We start from the raw sequence: 25,931 nt of genomic DNA, 5'->3' as shown, positions 1-25,931 counted from the left end.
ACAGAGCATGCATTGATTACATCTCATTGTATTTTATAAAATAATAGAATTTTATAACTTTGTAATTAGACATTTTTTATAGCATCCCTAATCACTGTTTTTGATTTTTCTAGTCTTTGTCCTCTTTGTTGTTTTGGTGTTGTTATGCACTATGGATAGGGCCTTTTTTCTAAGACTTAGCTTAATTATAAAAAGCTCTTAAGATCTATGATATAATTTTGAAGCTGACACATAACGATATAAGAAGAGTAATGTTCAAAAGGACCTTGAAGAAGTACCTTATCTGGTTGGGTGCTTCTCCAAAAGCACTGAAGAAGCACAACATTCTCCAGAACAAAGCAGCCTGGTTCATTGGCACCTGTTCAATATTCACTTCCTTCACAACTGACATACAGTGACAGCAGTGTGCATCATCCACAAGGTGCACTCTAAGCTTCTTCAACAGCACCATCTAAATCTGTGACCTCTCTCACGTAGAAGGTCAAGAGATTCAGATGCTTGGGATCGCCACCACTTGCAAGTTTCCCTTCAAGCCACACACCATCCTGACTTTGAAGCAGGCCATCATTCCTCCACTATTGCTGGGTCAAAGTCCTGGAAGTCTACTCCTAATGACACTGTCGGTTTCCTTGGATTCCAAGGGCAGTAATGGTTCAGCATGTCAGCTCACTCCCACCTTCTCTGGGGCAAGTAGGGATGAGCAATAGTTGCTAGCTTGCCCAGCAATTTCCATGTCCTAAAGAGAACGTCCACTGGATGGTGTTAAACTCATTAGGCCAGAATAGCTCAAGTGCTGATCCTTGGATTGTACCATTTCATCCGAACTCAGATCGGCAAAATATCTAATGCTGAAATTTGCTAGAATGGGCATCGTTCAACTTGACGTTCCATCCACAGTAATGTATTGATTGTCACTCTCAAGGTTTGTACACGAAACATGCCGGTTGCCTGGAGAGCAGGGGAAGCGATTACAGCCCTGGTGCTTCTCCTTGCCCACCTGCTGACCCAAGCATTGTGGGCCCCGTAGAAACCTGGGTCATTGTTATCGGGTTCTGATGCACCCCATCCTTGGCCTTGTTGAAGGTTGCCTGTGAAACAGTACCCTACCCAATAGGTCAATTTTTCAGGACAAGAGTGGAGAAAATTAGAAACTGTTTATTTTTAAAAATGACTTATTTTAATCACTTGAATTTATATTGGACAAGATTGAGATGGCAACTTGTCCTAAAACTTTCCAGTAAGAGAGAGTTTGGAAAATATGTAATATTGTATGGTTTGTGTTAGAGATTTGTAAGACAATATATTGTGTATAATCTGATTTATTGATGCTGACTTTACCAGAATTCTCTTGCCTTAATTAATACATACAAACATGTCAAATATTTTACCACTATTAATTTTTACATTTTTTTTGTTTTAATTTTTCACTTCCCATATAGTTCCTTTGTCTCTGTCTCGTACCTTTGCTGTCAGCAGAACTGAATCACTGGCTGGTTCACCAGGTAAATTTATACCAGTATGTCCTTGCTCTGCTTGTTAAATTTGCAGTTGGCACACGAATAAATGATAAAATTTAATCCAGTGTAACATTTAAATCTTTTCAATATGTCCAAAATACAATCAATCATTGCAAGAGTCCTGTTGCAGAACATATGCGGTATAAAGAATCCTACAGTTACAATCTAATCATAAAGTTCTCAGCCATCAATTCTTCAGCTTTTACAATTTCTCCATGTTTTACTTGTTCAAAACATGTGCTGCATATCTAGAATAACAGTACTATGGAGAGAAATGGCTGCATTGAGCTGAAAATTTCCAGGCCTGCAGAGGTGGCTTTGGAGACCCATGCATGAGGAAATTCTGTGTGGTGGAACAAACAAAATACAGAAATCGCTGGAGAAACTCTGCAGGTATGGCAGCATCTGTAAAGAGAAAACCAAGTTAACATTTCATGTCCTGTGACCCTTTAGCCAGTTCTGAACCCTTTTTTCGGAACTGGAAACATTAACTTTGTTTGTTTTCTGTCCACAGATGCTGCCAGACCTGCTGAGTTTCTCCAGCAATTTCTGCTTTGTTTGTTTCAGATTTCCAACAGCTGCAGTCCTTTTATTTTTATTAAAGATGTGTGGTAGGTTGGCTTCACCATATGTTCTCACCTGGAGACAGAGCAGCAGGTTTGAAGGTAACTTTTCTGGCAGTGGTGCGAACCCATTTAAGGATGCTAATAAACTTATCTCTAATTATCTAGACCCCAAGAGATACTACTAATGACACGCAGGATGCTTTGTTGTGTTAGGAGCTGGAAAATACATTGGAGACAGCCGCACATTGGGACGTCTAAGATGTAACTCTTGTTGAGGGTTTAAAGTTATTTTTCAGCAATACTTCACAAAGGGAATCTATAGGCAGGCATGCAGTTATAGGCTCCATGGTGATTGATGACTCTGCTAATACTCACCCTGCTATGAAGTAGCTGCTACCCTAGCATTGAAGGTGCCTCCAAAGTGCTGCTGCCACTCGTGCTGATGACTAAGCATCACCCACACTGTGAAGGTTGCCAACTGCCCTTCCAGCAGGCTGCAATGATGAGTCCTTTGAAAGACCTAATTAAGGTTGCCATCCTTAATCAGGCAGACCCCCTGAAACTTTCTTGATTTTCTGTCTCCGGGAACCTCCAAGGTCTTCTGTCCTATTGTTTTCGATTTGATTTATTCTTGTCATATTTACTGAGATACAGTGAAAAGTGTTGTTCTTTGTACTATCCAGACAAATCGTATCCTGCATAAGTATATCAGGGTGATAGAACAGAATGTTGAATATAGTGTTACAGCTACAGAGAAGGTGCAGAGAAAGATCAACTGTAATGTATGAGAGGTTGTTCCTAACCAATATTCATCCTGATACCAGGATCATGTACGCCTTGGAAATTCAGCCCAGAAGTAACTAAAGGCATGTTGAATTATTTTCAATGTAGCCCAGGGGAGTAAGGACCATCAGCCTGACCCATTAGCTTGAATCACAGTATATATATAGCAAAATGTTTATCAAAAACTTTGTGGTCATCTGAATGTTTATCTCCTAAAGTGCTTTGTCAACATTGCCAACACTCCTGTGAAATGCTTTGGGGCATTTTACTACATTTAAAGGCACCGTATAAATGTAAGTTGCTGATTTCACCATAATTTAAAGACTAGACTTGATTAACTGTAATCATTTTGTTGTATTTTATATGCCAGAAGTAAATTAACCAATGCAACAGGGAGGATCCCTTACCTAGGTGTTTTCATTATTTTAATGTTGAACCCACAGCTTTCCTGTCTATTACAATGTAAGAAAGTATTTACAGTCATAAATTAGTTTTGATGAGAAATATTTTAAGTGGCCGTGTATATGTGTACTCGAGGCTGGACCTGACCTAACTGTGGGGTATAATGTTGGAAAATTTGGCAAGAAGAATAAAAAAGGAGTGTATTATTTAAAGATGAGAGGTTGCAGGGGGATCTGGGTGTCATGGTACATGAATCCCAAAAGGTAATTATGCAGATGCAGAAAGTAATTAGGAAATTGAATTAAATGTTACCATTTATCGTGAGGAGAATTGAATATAAACGTAGGCAGGTTATGCTTCAGTTATTAAGGACACTGGTGAGACCATATCTGGAGTACTAGGCACAGTGTTGGTCAGAAAGATTGTAAGTGCTTTGGAGGCAGTTCAGCGAAGGTCTACTGGACTAATGGAGTTATAGATTCATACAGCATGGAAACAGACCATTCGGTCCAACTCATCCGTGCCGATCAGACAACCCAATCCGGGTTGACCCATTTGCCAGCATTTGGCCCATATCCCTCTTAAACACTTCCTATTCATATTCCCATCCAGATGCCATTTAAATGCTGTAATTATATCCACTTCCACCACTTCCTGCTTATTGCATATACACACCACCCTCTGCGTGGAAAAGGTTACCCCTCAGGTCCTTTTATGAATAGCAAGGGAATAGAGGGATATGGATCCTGTAAGAGAAGACAGTTTTAGTATGGAAGGGCAAAATATGTTGGCGCAGGCTTGGAGGGCCGAAGGGCCTGTTCCTGTGCTATATTGTACTTTGTTCTTCTCTAAGTCTTTCCCCTCTCACCTTAAACCTATGTCCTCTAGTTTTGGACTCCTTCACCCTAGAAAAAAGATCTTGGCTATTCACCCTATCCATGCCCCTCATGATTTTATAAACCTCTATAAGATCACCTCTCAGCCTCTGACACTTCTTCAGGGAAAGATGCCCCATCCTATTCAGCCTCTCCCTATAACTAAAACCGTCCAACCCTGGCAACATCCTTGTAAATCTTTTCTGCACGTTCTCAAGTTTAACAACATCAGAGTGGGTTGTTTTGAGGAAAGGTTGGACAGTCTGGGCTTATATCTGCTGGAGTTTAGAAGAGTAAGAGGTGGCTTAATTGAAACATTTAAGATCCTGCAGGGTTTGACAGGATAAATGTGCAGAGGATGTTTTCTCTAGTGGGAGAATCTGGAACTAAGGGTCACAGTTTTTAAAACTAAAGATCACCCATTTAAAAAGAGAGGTTTTTTTTTCCTCCCTGATTATCTCGAGTCTTTGGAACTCTCTTCCTGGAAACATGATGAAAGAAGAGTCTTTGACTATTTTTAAGGCAGAGGTAGATAGATTCTTCATAAGATCCATAAGGTCTACAAGACAAAGGTGCACGAGTACACTTTTCAGGCCATCAAAGCTCCTCTGTCAGTCAGCAAGATCATGACTGATCTGATGATCTTCAACTCCACTTCCTGCCTTTTCCCCATTGTCCTTGATTCCCTTACTGATGAAGAAATCTGTCTCGGCCTTGAATGTATTAATGACCCAACCTTGACTACTCTCTGCAGTAAAGAATTCTGCGGATTCACTACCTTCTTGAGAGAAGAAATTTTTGTTAAGCGAGAGGATGAAAGGTTATCAAGTGCAAGGTTTCAATCTGGTCAGCCATGATTGTGTTGAACGGCAGAGCGGATTTGAGGGACTGAATGGCCTACTGGTCATTTATATCTTCATATGTTAGCAGCAGAAGTAGGTTATATAGCACCGAACCCATTTTAGACCTGGTGCATTCAATAAAGTTGAAACAACTGAATTTCTCCCAACACACGGTGGCTTGTATCATTGGAGACCATCATTTAAACCAGCTGGTTGTCACGTTAATTTTTGTTCCAATTGCCAGACATATCCACATGTCAAAATCAATAATGATTTCTGAAGAATGGCATCATTCAAAAGAGAGCTATCTCTGTTTTACTATTTTTTAAGTTCTGGTCCCTCTTACGTTTTTGTGACTTCATAAAGAAAGACCTGAGCCATACCATTGTCCCAATTGCACATTGAATGCCACACTTCAATGTTTATTCCTCTGGACAGCCAGTTGAGCTGAGGACCAACTTGCTGGGTTTTCTTCTTGTAACAAGCTGGCACAACATGATGCCTTGGTCATGAAGTATGGCTGTGGAATGCACCTTTTGCATCAAAGGATTTATCCTGAATTTCCAAAAAATGGTGTTACTGGTTGTATTAGTAATCAATCCATTTCAGCCAGAAGTACTGCTGGTGTTTTTTTGCATTCCCCAATTAATAAAGTGTCTCAGTGGGCGGAAGAAATTCGTTTTATCCAGGAGCAAAAGGTTATTTGTAAGTCTTGGGAATTTTTCAATTTCACAGTACTTAAGTTGTTCGTTGCTTCTGCAGTGATGTCCAGTTTTATGGAACGTGCCGGAGTCATCAACCTTATAGATAAACTAATCTCACTAATCTTTATAGGAATAGTAGGAAAATATTGCGATTGAAGGGTATGCCCTTATTTGTTCTTTTTCTGTTTTCTTCTGCTAAGATTAAACTAGCCAGTCTTTATTGGAAATAGTAGGAAAGGTTGAAATTGTTATGATCAAGTCCTGTCTGGGAATTTTAAAATAATGTATGCATACTAATTTTATGCATGGAAAAGTTGTGCATTGTCAGAATATTTCAGATTAATGTGACTGGAATTTGACATAGGATGACATGTGGAGAGGTTGCACCATATATGGGATGGAAAGACTATTTGCTTTCCAATCCTATAATAACATTTGTACTTGCATCACAAGAGTTGCGTTTTTGATTGTTAACTCTTACAATGCCAGCAGTTGGCTACAGTTTTTATTTCAGCTATATTTTAAGCTCAAATAATGAATCAGTAATGAAGTACACCTAAAATGTTTTTAAAAACTTTTAAAAAATCGTTCACAGGATGAGGACGTCGCTGACTCGGCCAGCATTTATTCCACATCCCTAATTGCCCAGAGGGCAGTGAAGACGCAACCACATTGCTGTGGGTCTGGAGTCACATGTAGGTCAAACCAAATGGGATGGCAGATTTCTTCCCTAAAGGACGTTAATGAACCAGATGGATTCAGTGTCATCATTAGACTCTTAATTCCAGATTTTATATTGAATTTAAATTCCACCAACTGCCATGGCAGGGTTCAAGCCTGGGTCTCTGGATTAACAGTACAGCTGTCATACCACTAGGCTGTCACCTCCTCTTATACTGAGACAATGTAATAAATATAAGTTTCTAAAAATGGAAAGAAAAGCATTTTTCTTCATTATCTCTACCTAGGATTGTTGTTTGTTCTTGCCCATTAGCTCCTCGCTCTCGCTCTCTCTCTCATGCACTCCCTGACTGTTTTATCAGGATACTTTCCTTCCTTAAACATATTTTCCTCAAACTTTTGCCCTGCCACAAAATAAAACGAATCAAAATAAAAATCCTGTTACTGTTGTTACCAGATGCTGAGCTGTCTAACCTTTTTCCTTCCCTATTCTGGAATGTGGATCCAGAAATAATTTGAAAATATTACCCTTGAAGCAAATGCAAGTAATTCAGATGCCAGAGATCTGAAATAACAGAACATACTCAGGCCTCGCAGCCTCCGAGTACTGAGGAACAAAGAGACTTCAGCGTACAAGTCCATAGATCCTTGAAGGTGTCAGCGCAGGGAGATGGGTGGTAAAGAAGGCTTAAGAGATGTTTGTCTTCACGAGCTGGGACATAGAATATGGGAACAAAGAAATCTTGTTACGGCTGTATAAAACATTTCTCATGCCACAGATGGAATACTATGTGCAGTTCTGGTCACCACAGTGTTGAAAGCATATGATTGCACTGGAGATGATGAATCTGCTCTGCCCAGGATGTTGCTAAGGATGAAAAGTCTGTTATGAGGAGTGACTGGAGAGGCTGGGAATGTTTTCTTGGTGCAAATGAGGCTGAGGGGGAACTGATTGAGGTATATAAAATTATGAGAAGCATAGACAAAATAGATCGTGAGAATCTTTTCCCCGTGGCAGATGTGTCTAAGATCAGAGGGAATAAGTATAAGATAAGTAACCAGTTTAGAGGGGATAAGAGGAAAATGTTTCTCATGCAGCAGGTGGTAGAAACACGGAGCGCACTGCCTGAGAGGATGCTGTCACAATATTTAAGAAGCATCAGGATGAACGCTTAAAATGATGGAGCATAGTAGGCTATGGACAAAGGGCAGGTAAATGGGGAAGGATCCGTAAACCCGAAACATTAACTTTGATTTTTCTCCACAGTTGCTACCAGACCTGCTGAGCTTTTCCAGCAATTTCTGGTTTTTATTCTGATTTACAGTATCGGTAGTTCTTTTGGTTTTTATGCAGGTAAATAGGATTAGTGTAGTTTGGTTGGCATAGACATGGTGGGCCAAAGGGCCTGTTTCTATGATGTATGACTATGAACTATGGCCTGTGGAGAGAGGAAGAGAATTATGTTTCGCATCAATGACCTTCTATCAGAACTGGTTGAAAGCTCACCATCTTTAACTGTAACTGTGTTGATAATCTAACATGTAACATCCAAGACTCTTAGTCTGAACTGCAAATAATCGTCACATCCCTCTGACTGTCAAATTTCCTATTACTGTGACTACATTGCAAAGAGGTTGTTTCCTGGTGCACCAACCAAGATTAATCTTGTAACTGACATTTTAAAATTATTTGGCTATGTGGATTTTATGTGCCAGTTGCTTGTTTCTCTATTTTACACCTCCTAGCTTCACAGGTTTTGGGATTGTAGTGATTGGAACCAGGTGGATTTTGTTGACTGAGATCCTTGATTGCGGTTGGTAACCTGTGCCAACAGGGAGCCCTGGGCGACAGACATAAACAGGAGATTCAGAATCCCCTCCGTGCAGGGACTGACTCCAAGCTAGCTGCAGCAGTCAGTGCACTGTGCACGTGTAAATAAAGGGTGACTTGCTGATGTCATACTGGCCTCACTGTTGAAACCATATGATTGCACTGGAGATGGTGAATCTCTTCTGCACCAGGATGTTGCTAAAGATGAAAAGTCCTCAGTTATGAGCAGTGACTGGAGAGGCTGGGAATGTTTTCTCCCTTCTCTCTCCCTCTAGTAATTCTATCCCCTCCCCATTCCTTTTAACTACCTACCTAAGGAGCCGGGACGCGACCGGGAACCACGTGGTGGGAGCTGAACACGTGGGTTGTGTCCTGCAGCGACAGTGGATCGAGCGTGGGCTGGAGTGACAGCGGCAGACCCAGAATGGGCCAGCAAGATCAGGCCAGTGAGGCAGTGGCGGTGAGATCGGGGCCAGTGAGGCAGCCCGGAGCGGGACTCTGGCAGAGGTGCAGCGAGGGCCGGAAAGCCCGGAGCGGGACATTGGCAGAGACGCGGCGAGGGCCGGAAAGCCCGGAGCGGGACGCTGGCGGAGGCGCGGCGAGGGCCGGAAAGCCCGGACCTGGACGCTGGCGGTGGAAAGCAAAGTTGGACTCTCTCTTAAGTTATTTTTTTTTCTTATTCTAAGTTAATGTGAATGGCGCCATACATGGACGGCAAAGGTACACACTTTTCACTGTATTTTTACATTGAATATACGTGACAATAAATGATTCAATTCAATTAGAAATCTTGAAGATTCCCGCCTTTTCCTATGTCCAAGCCATTAATTTAGCAAAGAGCTGAGGGCCCAGTAGAGATCCTTATGTTCCTGTTTGTCATATTGTATCAAGTTATGTTCCCTTTACCTTTCCTGTTATCTCCTAATTCCAACCAACATTGTCATCTCCTGTTGTATAATCACCATTCTTTTCAACAACTGTCAACCTAAGGAGTGAGTATCCTTTGAATTCCCTCACTCCATAAATCATTCTCCCTTAATCATTCTCCCTTAATGTTTCAGACTGTCTACAACTCTGCCACATGTTCTGAAACACTTAAAAATAAAATTTATGTTAGAGATTTTTGGCAGAGGTGCATGGCTGATACAACATCTGCAGTTTGAAATTTCTACATCTGAAAGAACCCACCTTGCTTCTGAATCCATTTTAGTTAGCATCCTTTATAAACTTTATCTGTTCCTTCTGCTGCCCATTAAATCTTTACTCAAGTCAAGTTACTATTCCCTTGTACCCACTGCGTCTATGTACTCAGTCCCACCTTGTCATTTGCAAATTGTGTTAATCAAACAAAACCCTGAATAGTGTGGAGGCCTTCAAAAGAACATGGATGGGCCAGTTGAATGGGCAGACACAGGGCAGATGAAATTCAATGAAGAAAGGTTAATGCATGCTAAATAGTATAATTTTAAAGGGAGAGCAAGGAAAGGAAAATTTGGAGATACATGTGCATGCATCTTTCAAGATGGCAGGACAGGTTCAGTAAAAAGCATGTGGGATCCTGGGATTCACAATTAAGGCATAGAATACAAAGTGCAGGAAAGAGAAATTAAATGGGACTAAATAGATTGCTCTGTAAAGGAGCTAGCACAGATTCATGCGTTGAATGGCCTCCTTGTTTGCTGTATGAACCTGAGACTCTTAATGTGTTTTGACTCTTATGTAAGATGCGTGGTTCCATAAAAAGATACAAGCAATCATCAGAAAATGTAATATGTTAGCAAAATAATACATTAAATCTCTGTTTACTACTTGTTGGAGATTTGACTGCAGGAGCTATTTTAATTGGTCAGTCAGTACGTAATGAAAATAAAGTAAATGTTGAGGTTTAAACTCTGGACATATTTCACTGCAGTCCATATTAAGGATTGAAAAGTTGTTTCAAATCATTACCAATTGTTTACCCATCGACAAACAATGTAATGGGATAAAGATCATGTCACTTACCCAAATAATTTCAGCATCTTAAAAATGTAGAGAGTGTAATCATGACTAACAGGGACTTGATTAATGTACAAAGAATGAAGATTCTATAGCCATCTGTGTGTGAGGTCATATAAAGTCGTGTGAAAAATGTTGTGTGACATTAACCAAAATCTCATGCGGCATCAGCGAGGAACCTCATCCTGCAAGAATTCAAAGCTTAACTACTGCATCCAAAGCACTCAAGAAAACTTTCCATGTTGTTAGTGTCATCCATTTGTGCAAATTGCTTGGTCATTGCACTTTTGAGTGTGCAGAGTGGTTGTCTCAAAGCAGATATAAATATACACTTTTTTATTATTTACAGCAGATTTGAGTATCTTTCAGTATTTAGTTGCCATCATGTTATTTCAATCTAAAATTCCAACATAAAGGTAGGCAGCATTCAGCCACCGTGCTTGTGATGTATATTTATGATTTGGTTAGAACATCTCCCAAAGAAATTCAACTTCTATATATGCAACAGTCTGTCTCCAAAAACTGCTTATAGAGATATAGGACTGTGGGGATAAGGATGTTTGTAAACTTGTATGTGAAGTGCTATTATAGAAAGAGGCCATTTCCCCACCTTCCACCAACTCCCCACCCCACCTCCTCCCCCCCAACAACCATTGTACCCATGCTGTTTCAATGAGTGGAGAAACCTGACTCGTCTAAGACACTGGCTTTGTTGCCCATCATTTTATTCCTCTTTAAGTACTTATCTAATTTGCCTTTGAAGGCCATGATTTAATCTGCTCTCCACCACACTCGAGCAGTGAACTCTGGATCCTAACAACCTGTTGCATAAAAATATTTACTCTTCATCTTTCTACTGCTTTTCACTTTATTTCAATGTGCTGTTGTTATCAGCCCATTCATCAATGGAATAATTTACCCCTATCTACTGTCTTGACCGCTCATAATCAGAACAATCGGAATAGAGGTGGCCAGGTTGAGGGTAGTTGTGAATATGTGGCTGCATTATTATGAAGAGGTGAGAAATTACAGGGAGGCAGTCAAATTGAGATTTTTAAATAAACTGAGTTAAAATAGAGATTAAAACGTACAAAATGACATGTTACTGAAGGTTGCAACTGTGCAAGGCATTAATGAGATCGTACCTGGAGTATTGCATACAATTCTGGTCCCCTTACTTGAGGAGGAATTTAGCTCTTTTGGAGGCAGTTGAGAGAAAGCCCACTACATTGACTGCAGAGATGAGGGTTTAATGAAGAGAGATTCAGCAGTTTAGGCGTATACTCTCTCTGGAATTTAGAAGAATGAGAGGACATCTAAATGAGATACTTAAGATGCTAAAAGGGATTGACAAAATGGACAGGGAGGATGTTTCCTCATGGGGCAATCCAGAATGAGGTCGTAGTTTTAGGATAAGGGGTAGCCGATTCAAAACGGAGATAAAGAGAAACTACTTCTCTCAAAGGTTTGTGAATCTGTGGAATTTACTACTCCAGAGTACGGAGGTTGTTGGAACACTGAGTAAATTTAAGGAGGGGTTACACAGATTTTTAATTAGAAATGCGTTGAAAGGTTATGGAGAGCAGACAGGAAAGTGAGGCTGAGACCAAGATGAGATCAGCTATGACCATATCAAATGGTGGAACAGGCTCAAGGGACCGAATTGCGTACTCCTACTTCTTATCCTCCATCCTTTCATAAGAACTTATCTCAAGTAGAAGATAGGGATGAGCTCTTGAGAGGATAGTGGAGAATGAGAATTTTGAGAAGAGAAGGAGTGCACCTGTCAATGTTCCTTCCATCTCATTATTTTGAAGTGTGTGGTAACTACCACAGGTAACTATTATTTTCTTCACCCTACAATGATTTGTGCCAGAGTGACCAATGTTCAACCTTTCTTTCTAACTGCATTTTTCTTCTGAACTTTCTCTCCTATATAAACTGTTTTTCATTTATTTTATTATCTTTTATTTGTTTTGCAAAGTTTTTTTTGCCATTTTTCCCTTATCACTCCCAAATTTATTGGGTAAGAATATTCTACAGAAAGCTGATGTTGTTTGTACACAGTGCCATTGAGTGGCAGGAATAAACTCCTATAGACATGTCAGAGTTATTAGAATTTATATTGCCACAAGTTTTGCACAATAATACTTAGTCGTGTAATACTGATTATTTTCTAAAGATAATAAAGAAACGTTAATTAAGTATGAAGGACTGACTGTCATCTGGTTCATTTTTTGTGCTTAATTTGTCCAACTGCTATTGTCCACATGCATCTAGATGGCTTAACTGTTTGTAATACATCTGTTTTGGGACAGAAAATAATACACAATGTTCTTCGAGTCAGAGTCATAGAGATGTACAGCATGGAAACAGACCATTCGGTCCAATTCACCCATGCCGACCAGATATCCTAAATAAATCTAGTCCCATTTGGCCTGTATCCCTCTAAACCTGTCCTATTCATATATCCATCCAGATGCCTTTTAAATGTTGTAATTGTACCAGCCTCCACCATTTCCTCTGGCAGTTCATTCCATTCACGCACCACCATCTGTGTGTAAAAGTTGCCCCTTAGGCCCCTTTTAAATCTTTCTCCTGTCATCTTAAACCTATGCCCTCTAGTTTTGGATTCCCCCTTCCTGGGAAAAAGACCTTGTCTATTTACCCTATCCATGCCCCTCATGATGTTATAAACCACTATAAGGTTACCCCTCAGCCTTCAATGCTCCAGGGAAAATAGCCCCAGCCTATTCATCCTTTCCCTACAACTCAAACCTCCAGTCCCGCCAACATCCTTGTGAATTTCTGAACCCTTTCAAGTTTCACAGCATCCTTCCTATAGCAGAGAGACCAGAAATGTACACAGTATTCCAAAAATGGCCAGACCAATGTCCTGTACAGCTGCAACATGACATCCCAAATCCTATACTCAATGCACTGACTGATGAAGGCAAGCATGCCAAATGCCTTGTTCACCACCCTGTCTACCTGCAACTCCACTTTCAAGGAGCTATGCATCTGTACCCTAGGTGTATTTGTTTGGCAACACTCCCTGGGGCCTTGCCATGAAGTGAAGAAGTCCTGCCCTAATTTGCCTTTCCAAAATGCAACACCTTACATTTATCTAAATTAAACTCCATCTGTCACTCCTCGGCCCATTGGCCCAACTGATTAAGATCCTGTTGTACTCCGAGAGGCCTCTTCGCTGTCCACTACACCTCCAATTTTGGTGTCATTTGCAAACTTACTAACCATACCTCCTATGCTCACACCCAAGGCATTTATATAAATGACATAAAGCATTGGACTCTGCACCGATCCTTGTGTCACATCGCTGCTCACAGGCCTCCAGTCTGAAATGCAACCCTCCACCATCACCACCCTCTGTCTTCTACCTTTAAGCCAGTTCTGTATCCAAATGGCTAGTTCTCCTTGTATTTCATGTGATCTAACTTTGCTAACAGGTCTGCCATGAGGAACATTTATGAAATTATTATGCTTGTGACTGAAATATACTATGACTGGGGGATGTTCAGCTTCCTGCAGACATTTTTGTTCTGGAATTTAAAGAAATTCAGAAAGAAATCAATCATGAAATTCACTGAATTTATGGGAGCAGGCTTCAGGAATTCTTTCTACTTAAAAGTTTCCAACTTGGGTGATAAGCCTTTGAAGTTAGATAATATGGCAGACCACTGCTTTATTGAGGGACCTAGCTATGAAGACTGTGATATTCCATCTATATTACTCCAATTGATGAGTTTGCATTCCCCTATTGCAGCTAGAAATGAATTGTATTCATATTTCAGGGCCTACTGGGGCCAGAGGAACACAAATTATTGAACATCAGGGAAGGTACCATGGCTGCTGGTAGAATTTAACTTTAAGTTGTTAAATCTGAAATATAAGGTAGTGGTGACCATTATAATCATCATTATTGTAAATATCCATCTGGTTTGCGAATGTCCTTAATGTAAGGAAATAGGTAGGAAAGCAAATTGTTAGGAGGACGTGAAAAATCTTTTCTGTCTTGTGGAACGTGGGCATAGCTGACTGGCCAGAACTTGTTGCCTGTCCCTAGTTGCACTTGAGGATGGTGGTGAGCTGCCTTCTTGAACTGTTACAATCCATGTACTTTAGGTAAATCCAAAGTACAGTTAGGGAGGAAATTCCAGGGCCTTGACCTAGTGACAGTGAAGGAACGGCAATATATTTCCAAGTCAGGGTGTTGATGGCTTGGAGGGGTATTTGTCGGTAATGTGGTGTTCCCATGTATCTGCTACCCTTGTTCTTCTAGATGGACGTGGTTGTGGGTTTAGAATGTGCTGTCTAAGGACGTTCGGTAAATTGCTGCAGTGCATTTTTCATGTAGTACACACTGCTGCTGTTGAAGGTTAGTGTTGAAGGTTAGGGATGTGCTGCTTTGTCCTGGATGGTGTCAAGCGTCTTGAGTACTGTTGGAGCTGCACTCACACAGGCAAGTGGAGAGTATTCCATCATGATCCTGACTTGTGCCTAGTAGGTGCTGGCAGGAGGTGAGTTACTCACTGTAGTATTCCTAGCTTCTGACTTGTTCTTGTAGCCACTGTATTGATATGGTGAGTCCAATCGTGTTTCTGGAATCAAATGATATAGATGAGCTATCAGCAGCAGATGAGCAGAGATTATCAATATTAAACAGGAGAAGAGTTTTAATTCTCTAAGAAAACAGAATGGTTCGATATTGTCCAAATTAATTGGTAAAACGGTTCATGTAAGTATTATTATCCTGGATATAGCTATCAGTGAATTTTGATATAACCACCCAAGCTTGAAATGACAAAGTTTTTTTGTGCAAATACGTAGTGTAGAGTAAGTGATCCCATATGTCTGCCAAGCTGGATCCTTTAAACATAACCTCCCTACAAGACTATTCAGAGATTAGATTTGAATTCTAATCCCAAAATCTTACTTCTGAATGCATGAATAATCGTACATGTCAAAATGCTAGCCTATTTCAACTTTACAGCTTTTTCTCTTGCTCAGATAACCGATCTCCACCTCGAACATGTGGCTTAAATCATTCAGATTCTTTGAATCGAGGTGATCGTATTGATGCGATAGCATCGCAGATGGGGAGCAACAACAGTCAGCTAAACTCCTTGCTTCAGATGTATGTTCCAGACTATTCTGTGCGGGCTCTGACTGACTTACAATTTGTAAAGGTAAGACTAAGTCTGATTATTGCTTTGAAATCCTGTTTCACAGAATATGCACAGTAACTGAAAATAGGTTAAAAATTTGACCTCATAGATCCAATTCTGTTTTTGTAGTAAATGTACTTTCCCAAAATAATTAGATTCAGTTAAAATCACCGGTTCAGTCTACCTTGGATATTAAAGTTGGTGCTTACTAATTTGAGTTTTGAAATTTAATTGGTTTGTTTAAGTCATACTCAAGTCTGTGAATTTTTATATCTTTAGAATTGGAATCAATTTTTAGATATCAAAGCTGTTACTTGCCTTCTGAAGTGTTATTTTTATTGCAGTCTTAAAATAGCTGCCCTATTAATTAGTACACAGAAGAAATAGCCCAGAATCTGATGCTTTAAAATTGCTAGCAATTAAAATGCAACTTGTAAACTTGTTAAAACATAATTGGATTCACGTAGATGAATGTAACTTAAGCATGAATAGTGGTGCGTGACTTCTACCTTTTATTGATGCTGATTGAACAGATTATTTAAAAAGGATCTTGCAACCAGCTTTAAATGTAAGGTAGTTTGTATCGCTCATTAGTTTTGGACTTTTCAAGATAACTTTTTCATGCCCAACATAGATACTAGCTCTCAATTTCAAACCTGTGATTTCCAGAGGGGATCTGAGATAGCCTTGGCAGATAAAATGAAGATAACCCAGAGATTCTACAAGTACATTAAAAGCAAAAGAGCAACTAAAGCGAGAATAGGACCCCTTAAATATCAATGAGGTGGACTGTGTGTTGAACCTCAAGAGATGGGAAAGATACTAAATGAATATTTCTCATCAGTTTTTACTGTGGAGAAAGAAGTGGAGGCTAGGGAACTCGGGGAAATAAATGTTGATATTTTGAAAACAGTTCACATTACAGAAAAGGAAGTGTTGGGGTTCTTAGGAAACATAAAGGTGGATAAATCTCAGGGACCTGATCAAGTGTATCGCAGGACATTGGGGGAAGCTAGAGAAGAATTGGGGGCCCCTAGCAGAAATATTTGTATGATCTATAACCACTGGGTGAGGTTCCGGAGGACTGGAAGGTGGCTAATGTTGTGCCTTTATTGAAGAAAGGGTGTAAGGAGAAGCCTGGGAATAATGGACCTGTGATCCTGACATCGGTGGTGGGTAAGTTGTTGAAAGAGGATTTTCATGCATCTGGAGAGACAAGGACCAATTAGGGATAGACAGCATGGTTTTGAGCAAGGGATGTTGTATCTCACAAAATTAATTGACTTTTTTTGAGGAAATAATCAAAAAGATTGATGCGGTTAGAGTGGTAGACATTGTTTACATGGACTTTAGTAAAGCCTTTGACAAGATTCCTCATGGTAGACTAATTAGTAAAGTTAGATCGCGTGGGATTCAGGGTGAGCATCCTGATTGGATACAAAATTGGCTTGACGGTAGGAGACAGAAGATCTTGTTGGTGAAAGGTTGTTTTTCAGACTGGAGGCCTGTGACCAGCAATGTTCCGCAGGGATAGGTACTGGGTCCACTTGTCGTTTATATAAAGACTTCACCTGACGAAGGAGCAGCACTCCAAAAGCTTGTGATTTCGAATAAACCTGTTGGACTATAACCTGGTGTCGTGTGACTTCTGACTTTGACTATCCCAGTCCAACACTAGCACCTCCACATCATGCATCACAGATAGACAGGGTGGTTCAGAAGGTGTTTAGCGCACTTGCATTCATTGCTCAGACCTTTGAGTATAGGAGTTAGGATGTCATATTGAGGTTGTACAGGTTGTTGGTGAGGCCTCTTCTGGAGTACTGTGTGCAATTCTGGTTGCCCTGCTATAAGGTAAGATATTATGAAATTGGAGAGGGTTCAGAAAAGATTTACCAGGACTTGCTGGAAATAGAGGATTTGAGTTCTAAGGAGAGGTTGGATAGACTGGAACATTTTTCACTGGAGCGTATGAGGTTGAGGGGTGACCTTTATAGAGGTTTATAAAATTTGAGGGGTATAGATAAGGTGAATAACAAGGGTCTTTTGCCAAGGGTAGGGAGTCCAAAACTAGAGGGCATAGGTTTAGGTGAGAGGGAAAGAATTAAGAGGAACCTAAGGGGCAACTTTTTCACGCAGAGGCTGGTGCGTGTCTGGAATGAGCTGCCAGAGGAAGTGGTGGAGGCTGGTACAATTACAACATTTAAAAGGCATCTGAATGGGTACATGAATATGAAGGGTTTAGAGAGAGATGGGCCAAATACCGGCAAACAGGACTAGGTCAGTTTCAGATATCTGGTCAGCACAGACGAATTGGACCGTGCTGTGTGATTCCATGACTCTAACTTCCCAAGTTGGACAGCTATTGCAGATTGTAATAGAAAATGGTGATTTTTTTTTTACAAGGAAGGTCATCATTGTATGAATGATTTTTGGATGGCATTTTAAGATTTTATCCTGCAGCTGCACTTATTTGAATTTTTTATGATATTTTTATGATTTTTTTTATTATGTGAACAAAACAGTCGGATTACTTCATGGAAAGATATATGTTCGCACCAAACCTGAATCAAACCATTCAAAGATAGCAAGAACTGCAGATGCTGGAGTCAGAGACAATACACAATGTGGAGCTGGAGGACCACAACAGGCCAGACAGCATCAGAGGAGCAGGAAAGCTGACTTTTTGTGCCGAAACTTTCCTGCTTCTGTGATGCTGCCTGGCCTGCTGTGTTCCTCCAGCTCCACACGGTATTGTCTCTGAATCAAACCATGACAGACTTATTCACAGATAATGATTTACCAAACAATAACAAAGTTGTTGATGCCAGTCCAATAGCACAGCAGCTTTGGAATAGTTCATGGAAGGGTTTAACAAAAGCAGTTGACTTCCTTTGACAATATTCACTTGGTGGTAGCTGTGGTAGCTTCCAGGTCTCTGAACCAGAAGCTTCAGGCTCAAGCTTGACTTGAGCAAAGTATAAAACTGAGTGAAAAGTGTCGAATCATCGACGTGACTATCGAAAAATAATGTGCAAAACTTCTTGAAAATAATGGTTGAGATGCTGCCTTATCTATGCTGTTTACAATCTTTCTCTAAGTTGGATGCTCTTTTCTAACTATAAATTTCTGTTTGTTCCATACCTATTGTGATTAGACAATTAACTGCCAAGTTAAATGTTACCACATTTTATATTTGCAAAGTTACCTGAGAATTCAGTCTGCATAAGTAGCTATTTTACTCTCTCAATTAAGTGCTCTTTATGATAAAGCTATTATGATTAACAGTTTGATGATGCATATTAATTGTTTTGAGCAGTTTGATGTGCTTCATTCCTGCTTATCCAGGCACATGAACCCCCATTAAAGACTCATTTGGCCAAACGACATCCTTCTGTGCTGTACTTTTCCAATTAGTTGCTCTCTCATTAGACAGAGACGACTGGTGGTGGTTTAACCTGAGGGTCACCACATGTCGGGAGGAGAAAGCTTGAAAAAGAGAGTCCTTCAAGGTACCCTCAGCCGGTGCAGAAATTGAACCCACACTGTTGTCATTACTCTGCACTGCAAACCAGCCAGCTGGTGAACCTGGAATCTGATGAGAGTAGAGAAGGGCCCTGAGGATGCAGGCTTAGCAAACTTGCAGTTTGATGTTCTCAGCTTGGTCCCAATAACTCTTGCATTTTCGCTGCCCGTGTTGATTTCAGCACCATGTCAAATTACTGGTGATGCTAGAACTTAGAAATATGAAGCTATGAACAATCTACCGTGTCAAAAGTTCAGTGTCCTGGGCCATGAGGTTTGTCTCCTTGAAGTTGATAGTCAAACTAAACTTTACAGGCATGAGAGAATCTGTCCATTAGCAGCTGAAAATTTTCCTCAGAATGGAATGCTTAGGTCAGGCATCATTGGTATAGAGAAAATTTCATATTAGGACTTGGTGCACTTCTGCCTGTGACTTCAGGTGGACAAGACTGAATAGCTTTCTGTTAGTTCCAGTACGTAACTGGCCACCATCAGTAAATGAACTGAAGGTTTATGATCGTAGCAAAGAGTATACCAAAAGGTTTCAGAACCATAAAACAACCCTGTTTGACCCTACTACTTATGACCTCACCCATCATGTTATCATGGTCACACCCTATATCTTTGGAGGGCAGTCTAATTTTCTTCAGTTTAAATGGACTACCTCTGCTCATGTGTTGAAAAGTCTTGGTGTAATCAAAGAATACAATATTTATCAGCCTCCTTTGTTCATAGAGTTACTCTTGAAAGTGCCAGACTGGGAAGATCAGGTCATTTGTGGATCTTCTGGCTCTGGCACCGCCTATGACAGAGGTGGAAAATGCACAAGCTGAGAAATATCAGTTTCTTGCTCTTGAAGATTTCAAGAATTAGCATCAGCACCTGGAGTTTTGCCAATGGCAAGTGAATCAATAGTTTTGCTAAGTTTCTCCACCTATGGGTTCGATATCCATCTGTTTCATGGTAGACAGGCTCTCTGATTCTTCCTTGCTGACAACATATTCCACCCATCAGCAACTGTTTATTATAGTTGGTGATCATTGAAATAACTCCACAGAGGCCGGTATCCCATCACCAAGTCACCCTTTATTTGCATATGGAAAGTCCTTAACACTGATCTATCTCCCTCGTGTCAGGATGTCTGACACTTCTGTTTTTATCTGTCAGCCAGAGCTCCGTGATTGGGGCTGTAGATCTGGTCCAATCAGGTAACTCATTCCATGAGGTCCATCTGGCTGACTTCATTACAATCACTGCAGTGATCTCCCCTGTTTTTGTTTACAGTTGTTTTCTTTGAGGATGGGCCTGCAGCTTTTTTGAATTGTCATGTATGTCATTAGAATTCCCTGTTTCAGAGGATATCTGGATATTTTGACAAAATTGTGAACAGAAGTCATTGACACCGTGTCTAGCAGTCTGATAGACCTTGCTTTGAGTCATTTTGGTTTTCCTTCCTACGTTTCTCTTGTAATTAATGAGTAGATTGCTGACCTCAATGAATGTTGCATTACAGCATTATTAACCCCAATCAGTCACTTTTTTTCCCTTTTACACACCCCATATGTTCACAATATAGCACTGTAAGTGATGTCTTAAAGAATATTCCGTCATTGCGCGCTGTAAAGTAGACCATAAAGGACAAGAAAAATACAAATCACTTCATGTGAGCACACTAAATGTATCACATTAGGCTGCTGGGCATTTGAAACCAGAGATGATGTTTTGTAATGTACTTCACTTAGAGATGTGATGGTACTTGAGCCCAGGACTTCTGGCTGAGAAGTAGGGTTACTACCACTGCACCAGAAGAGAGTTCCATTTAAATAGCATATTCCACTTGAATTCTTCAGACCCAATTAAAGTTCACATTTACCCATGTTACACATCATCAACTGTCACAATTTCTGCTCACCCACTAAACCTATCTATATCCCTTTGCAGACTCTCTACCTCTTGACATCATACTTGCTTCTCTATCTTGGTGTCACTGGCAAATCTGGCTACCGAATATTCGGTTTCTACATCCCAAGTCTTTGGTATAGATTGTTAATAGTTGAAGCCCCAGCACTGATCCATATGGTACACCATTCCTAAGAACTGTCTACATCACTGGAACCTATCTGGATCAGGACAACAGGATCATTCTTCTCTCGCTCCAAGTTCATCTGGAGCCCTGAAAAGATGTCCCCGACACTGGGACCTGGCAATTTATTCTGAATGCCTTTGTATCTATAGTAATTAGTTGGACAAGATTGAAATTGTGAACAAATTAGCTAGAGAAGGGGTTGTTTTCTAAAGAGGAATTGGAGCAGACGTAAATCAAAAGTGATTGTAAAATGACTGAAGCAACAGATTAGTATCTGAAAAAATGAAAAGGCAAAAAACACGATGAAGGACCACAACGTATACTCCAAGTGGATGCCATAGGGATTAGGAAACAGAAACTGAGAATTCAATATAGAAGAGTAAGTCCAAGCTAACACAGGTATCACTGAAAAAGCATCTTGTGGCTCGGGTACTGTTTGTATTTCACTGATCACTCATTCATTTTAATCACCTTGGAGATAATACTTGCAACTGAAAAAGTTACTGATGTCTAAAGCTGATGGTACGAACAATCAAGAAAAAATAATCAGAATATTGTGTTAAGTTTGCATTGCTGTACTCCACATGTGTGAAACCAGTGTTCAGAACAAGAATATCTCATCATTTTTATCTTCATTCTTGAACCATTCAGATTGTTTTATTATTTTATAATTGATATTTGGCATCTTTAATTGGAATTAATTAGCATGCCACTAAATCTGAAGTATCTTGCAAAAATAGTACTTTTGAGGTATATGTTTCCTTACAACTTTCTTTTGTTGCTGTCCTGTGGTCAATGAACCTTGTTTACTTCATTTTATTCATGCATTATAAACAGCTGGGCCATACCACCATTCCATCTATTTTTCTGTTTAGAATAAGAAAAGTCATGAGTGTGATTTTGGAGCAGCAGGTTCAGAGAGGAAGTTTCAAAAAACAATGGAAAACAAAGGGTTGAATACCTGCAAAAATAATGCTGCAACTGTTTGCTGTCTTTCCTAACCTAATCTATTCAGAATTATGGCATACACACTTCAGTTTATCTCAGAGCAAGATAAGCATTTGTTGGGAGATTTGATTTCTTAATAATTGTAATTATTGAGTACCATTGCAATGTCATTTTTTTTCAAAAATGCTGTTCTGATATTTTAGAAAAATGACTGGTTTGTTGATATCTTGTTTTAATTCTTTAGTAATTTTCGTTAAATTATTGCTAAAACAACTTTTAAATTCAAATCTCACATCTTGAAACTAAATTATAGTTTTATAGTTAAAACTTGTAGTTGTCAAGATAGATATTTAAAGTAAAAACTGAAAGAACTGCAGACACTGTAGATCAGAAACAAAAACAGAAATTGCTGGACAAGCTGAGCAGGTCTGGCAGCATCTGTGGAGAGAAATCAGAGTTAATGTTTCAGATCGAATGACCCTTCCTCCGTTCTGAGCTTAGCATAATGAACCAGAATATGAGTTGCTTGTTTTTAAACTTTTTTCATAAGCGTGAATATTTTAAAAAAGATATTTCACAATACCTCTGCAAGGAATAAGTGTAGGAAGTCTTTAGCTGCATTATAATGGCCCATTGCATTTCATAAATGTGCATTTGATTTTTTTCCCAATTTGCTACATAAATTAATTTGTTATTTCCTGTTCTTTTCATAATGTTTTATAATTTCATGTTGAAATTGGTTAAATATTTTTATAAAATTAATGTAAATAACACACTAGATACCTAATTTTCCTCCAACTTATGAAAGCATTTTAATTTTAAATGAAGTGAATAATGCCTGTTCATCTCTTGAGCATTTTGTTTTAAGTTGAGCCTTGAAAGGTTGGAAAAAGTGTTAACTGAGTACAATATCCCAAGGGGCAAGAATTTTTTTCTTTTCCATTTTAAGTGAAAACTGGTTGTGTATTTAATTGGCATGTTCTCATTCTGCAGATTACAAGACAACATTATCAGAATGCCCTGATGGCATCCATAATGGACAAAACACCACAGTCATCAGATAGTGAAAATACTAAGATTGAATTGACTTTAAATGAGCTGCATGATCACTTACCTGATGAAACAGCAAACCTCCTAAATGAACAGAACTGTGTATCACATAAATCAAATCATAGCATGCACAATGAAGGCACGATATAGATTACCTACAGGATTATGTCCTCAGTAATGTTTCAGAGAGCTAATCCTGTATTCTGTATGCATGCACACATGCAAGCACATATGTCCACTGTCATGAGACCAAAGAGATGTGCCTCGGCAAAAGAAGGTGAAGGAAGACGATCAGAGGTGGGTGAACTGAACATTAACCAACTGCCAAGATTCAGACAGATCCTCTGTACACAGATGTCTTGTTATCCTTTATTTTTGTGGGATATTTTTTGTTTTTCTTACACAAAAGGCAAATGGTAAATTGTTGGAAAAAAGTACAAACATAAAGCTGCTTAAGGCTGAGAAAAGAAGTGTATTTTTCTAATGAAGACCTACCGAGATTAACTGAGAGACTGTAAAACATTTTTTAAAAATTATGGTATGTGATTTAAGATGGTCATTGAGGGTGAATTTTCTAAATTTTGAACATCCTTCCATTTCTCCAGCTTAATTTAGTACATGTTTGACATTTTACAAATTCCTTCGACATTATATGGGACATAGCTGCATATTTTAATCCCAAAAGAGTTGGGGTTGCTGGGCATTTAAATTGTAACTTGAATATGGAAACTCAATTCAACATTTGCACAACACATCATTGACGTATTTGATTTCAACACTTGTATGCAAACTGTGAATAAGTCCTATATAGGGACTATAGAACTTCTTTGGAAGGAATAGTTACACTTACATAGCAGTTAAATATGCCAAATCTATAAATGGTAGAATGTTTAAAAAAGGGTTTTTCCACATGTGAGAAACACAGCTAAAATTGTGCAAGTGTTCTTATGGCAGAACTGACTATCACTATGTATTGTTTAATCAACCAACATTGCAAGCAAATTGCAATTTGTATTATATTGTACAAAACTGACTCTGAAGTGAAGTATTCTGACTACAGTATTCATAACTGTGTATATATGAAGCACAAAAAAATCTATTGATGAAGTGTAAGTTTCATAAGATTGTCAGTTAAATGACATTTATAATTAACAATGGTAAAGACTTTGTAGATTTGCAGACTATTTATTTTGTATATGATTTATTTGTATATTTTGTGATTTAATTGAGTGTTTTGTTTATTATTCTATCATTCCATTTTGGTTAAAATGGTTTTATTCTAAATGGCATTTCATTCCAATTTTACCATTGTAATATTTCTCAACTTGGTAAGAATTTTGGTTATATTCTTGGTAATTGAGTGCTCTTCACTCTTCCTTTTTGACCTTTTAGCAGTTATAAATTGGTAAAATCATTAATGGGGATAATTATGGAAATGTTAAAAGACTAACTTGTGGCCTGGAGTTGGTTAATGGAACTTTTCATTTTATACTTCAAAAGTGAATAACTTTAATAAAGAAATTATTCATAATTAAATGGACACTGATTTATTATCAGGACATTAAGTTTGAAAATTAAGTTTTGCAACTAGACTAGAAATTAAATGGGAATATTGACTGTCCATTAGTCCGACAATAGTAGACCTCTTCAAAGATTTGTCGTATTTATTTACCTTAAAGTAGTGCTTTGGAAAGGGATTTAACCAGATCAATAATGTTGTGCCAGGTATCAGGAATTTAACTAAGTACCAATGTTTTCATTTATACTGTACAGTGGGAAATTGCAATATTGTCTGAAATAAACTTTTCTGCATTTTGTATGGAACAGGTATTTTATCTGTTTACAGCCAATGCAAGGAATGTTGGTTTAGAACAACACAGTTTTCCCTTTTCACCCCATGTCAGGAAAGCACAGATTAATTACCGTACCTTTTAGAAGAATATCCTTCATATTATACCAGCATGGCATCTACTTCCTACTTTGGCCCCTCTGTACGCATCTGAGAGTATTGATGTTAATTATTGGCCCTTTTGGTGTCCACTGCTGCTCACGAGGGGCATGAATTGCCCAACTCATTTCACATGGGACCGTTGCAGATACTGAAGTAAGGGAGATTCATCTCATCATTCTGTACTGGACTCAAATTCCAGGCCCTCGGAGATGGAGTAATCCCTAACTTGAGCAATATTTAATTATAACTTTGTTATATGCCAGTATAATGCACATGAACAATATTTTATTTATGTATTATATGCTAGTACAATGCCCATGAGTAATATTTAATTATAACTGTATTATATGCTAGATAAATACATACTAATGTTGATAATTCATAGAAACAATATATGTTATTTAAGTGGCTGGTGTGTTGACCTCTGGGAGGTTTACCAAGGGTTTGACAGATATTATGTATATCAAAAGTACCAATTCTAATAAAAAGTTTATGAAATAAGCTGATACTATTTTTTTAATGAGACTAGCAGACAATCTGCAAAATCTTTCCAGGTGAATAAATCAATAATACTTCATTTTAATATAAAAGTATACCTAACATCTATTGCTGTAAATTCACTGAAGTCATTTTTTTTTCGTTCATGGGATGTCGGCATTACTGGCAAGGCCAGCATTTGTTGATCATCCCTAATTGCTTTTGGGAAAGTGATGCTGAGCCACCTTCTTGAACTACTGAAGTACATGTGGTGGAGGTACAATTTTGGAAGCAGTTCCAGGATTTTGACCCAGGGATGGTAAAGGTCTGTCAATAGATTTCCAATAATGCTTGACTAGATGGAAGGGCAGGCTGTTAAAACTTGTGTTCTTGCACAGTTCTTCAATTCAATTGTGATTTGGCTTAGTGTGATGAGCCTAAAGAAACGTAATTCTTTGACATTATAGTTGGCATGTATGCAAAGCTGCAAATAAAGTCAACTGTTTAAT

The 25,931-nt window shown here is 39.0% G+C and overlaps 1 protein-coding gene across 3 annotated transcripts in view; it reads left to right on the top strand.

The window, feature by feature from the left end:
* Positions 1-25,381, top strand: part of LOC109922379 (metal transporter CNNM2-like) — a 183,171-nt gene extending 157,790 nt beyond the window's left edge. Inside the window, exons 6-8 of one of the 3 annotated variants that reach the window (XM_048609110.1) lie at positions 1,440-1,502; positions 15,228-15,406; positions 22,938-25,381. In XM_048609110.1, coding sequence (XP_048465067.1) covers positions 1,440-1,502; positions 15,228-15,406; positions 22,938-23,144 — 449 coding nt within the window. In that variant the 3' untranslated portion in view covers positions 23,145-25,381. Of the gene's footprint in view, positions 1-1,439; positions 1,503-1,769; positions 1,872-15,227; positions 15,407-22,937 lie in introns of those variants that run through there. The other 2 variants (XM_048609111.1, XM_048609112.1) reach the window with 2 other exon arrangements.
* Positions 25,382-25,931: the final 550 nt, after the last annotated feature.

The sequence above is a fragment of the Rhincodon typus genome, chromosome 20 (assembly GCF_021869965.1).
Source record: "Rhincodon typus isolate 14 chromosome 20, sRhiTyp1.1, whole genome shotgun sequence".
NCBI classification, from domain to species: Eukaryota; Metazoa; Chordata; class Chondrichthyes; order Orectolobiformes; family Rhincodontidae; genus Rhincodon; species Rhincodon typus.
Note: the sequence above shows the minus strand (reverse complement) of the source record. Positions and strands in the feature narration are given on the sequence as shown.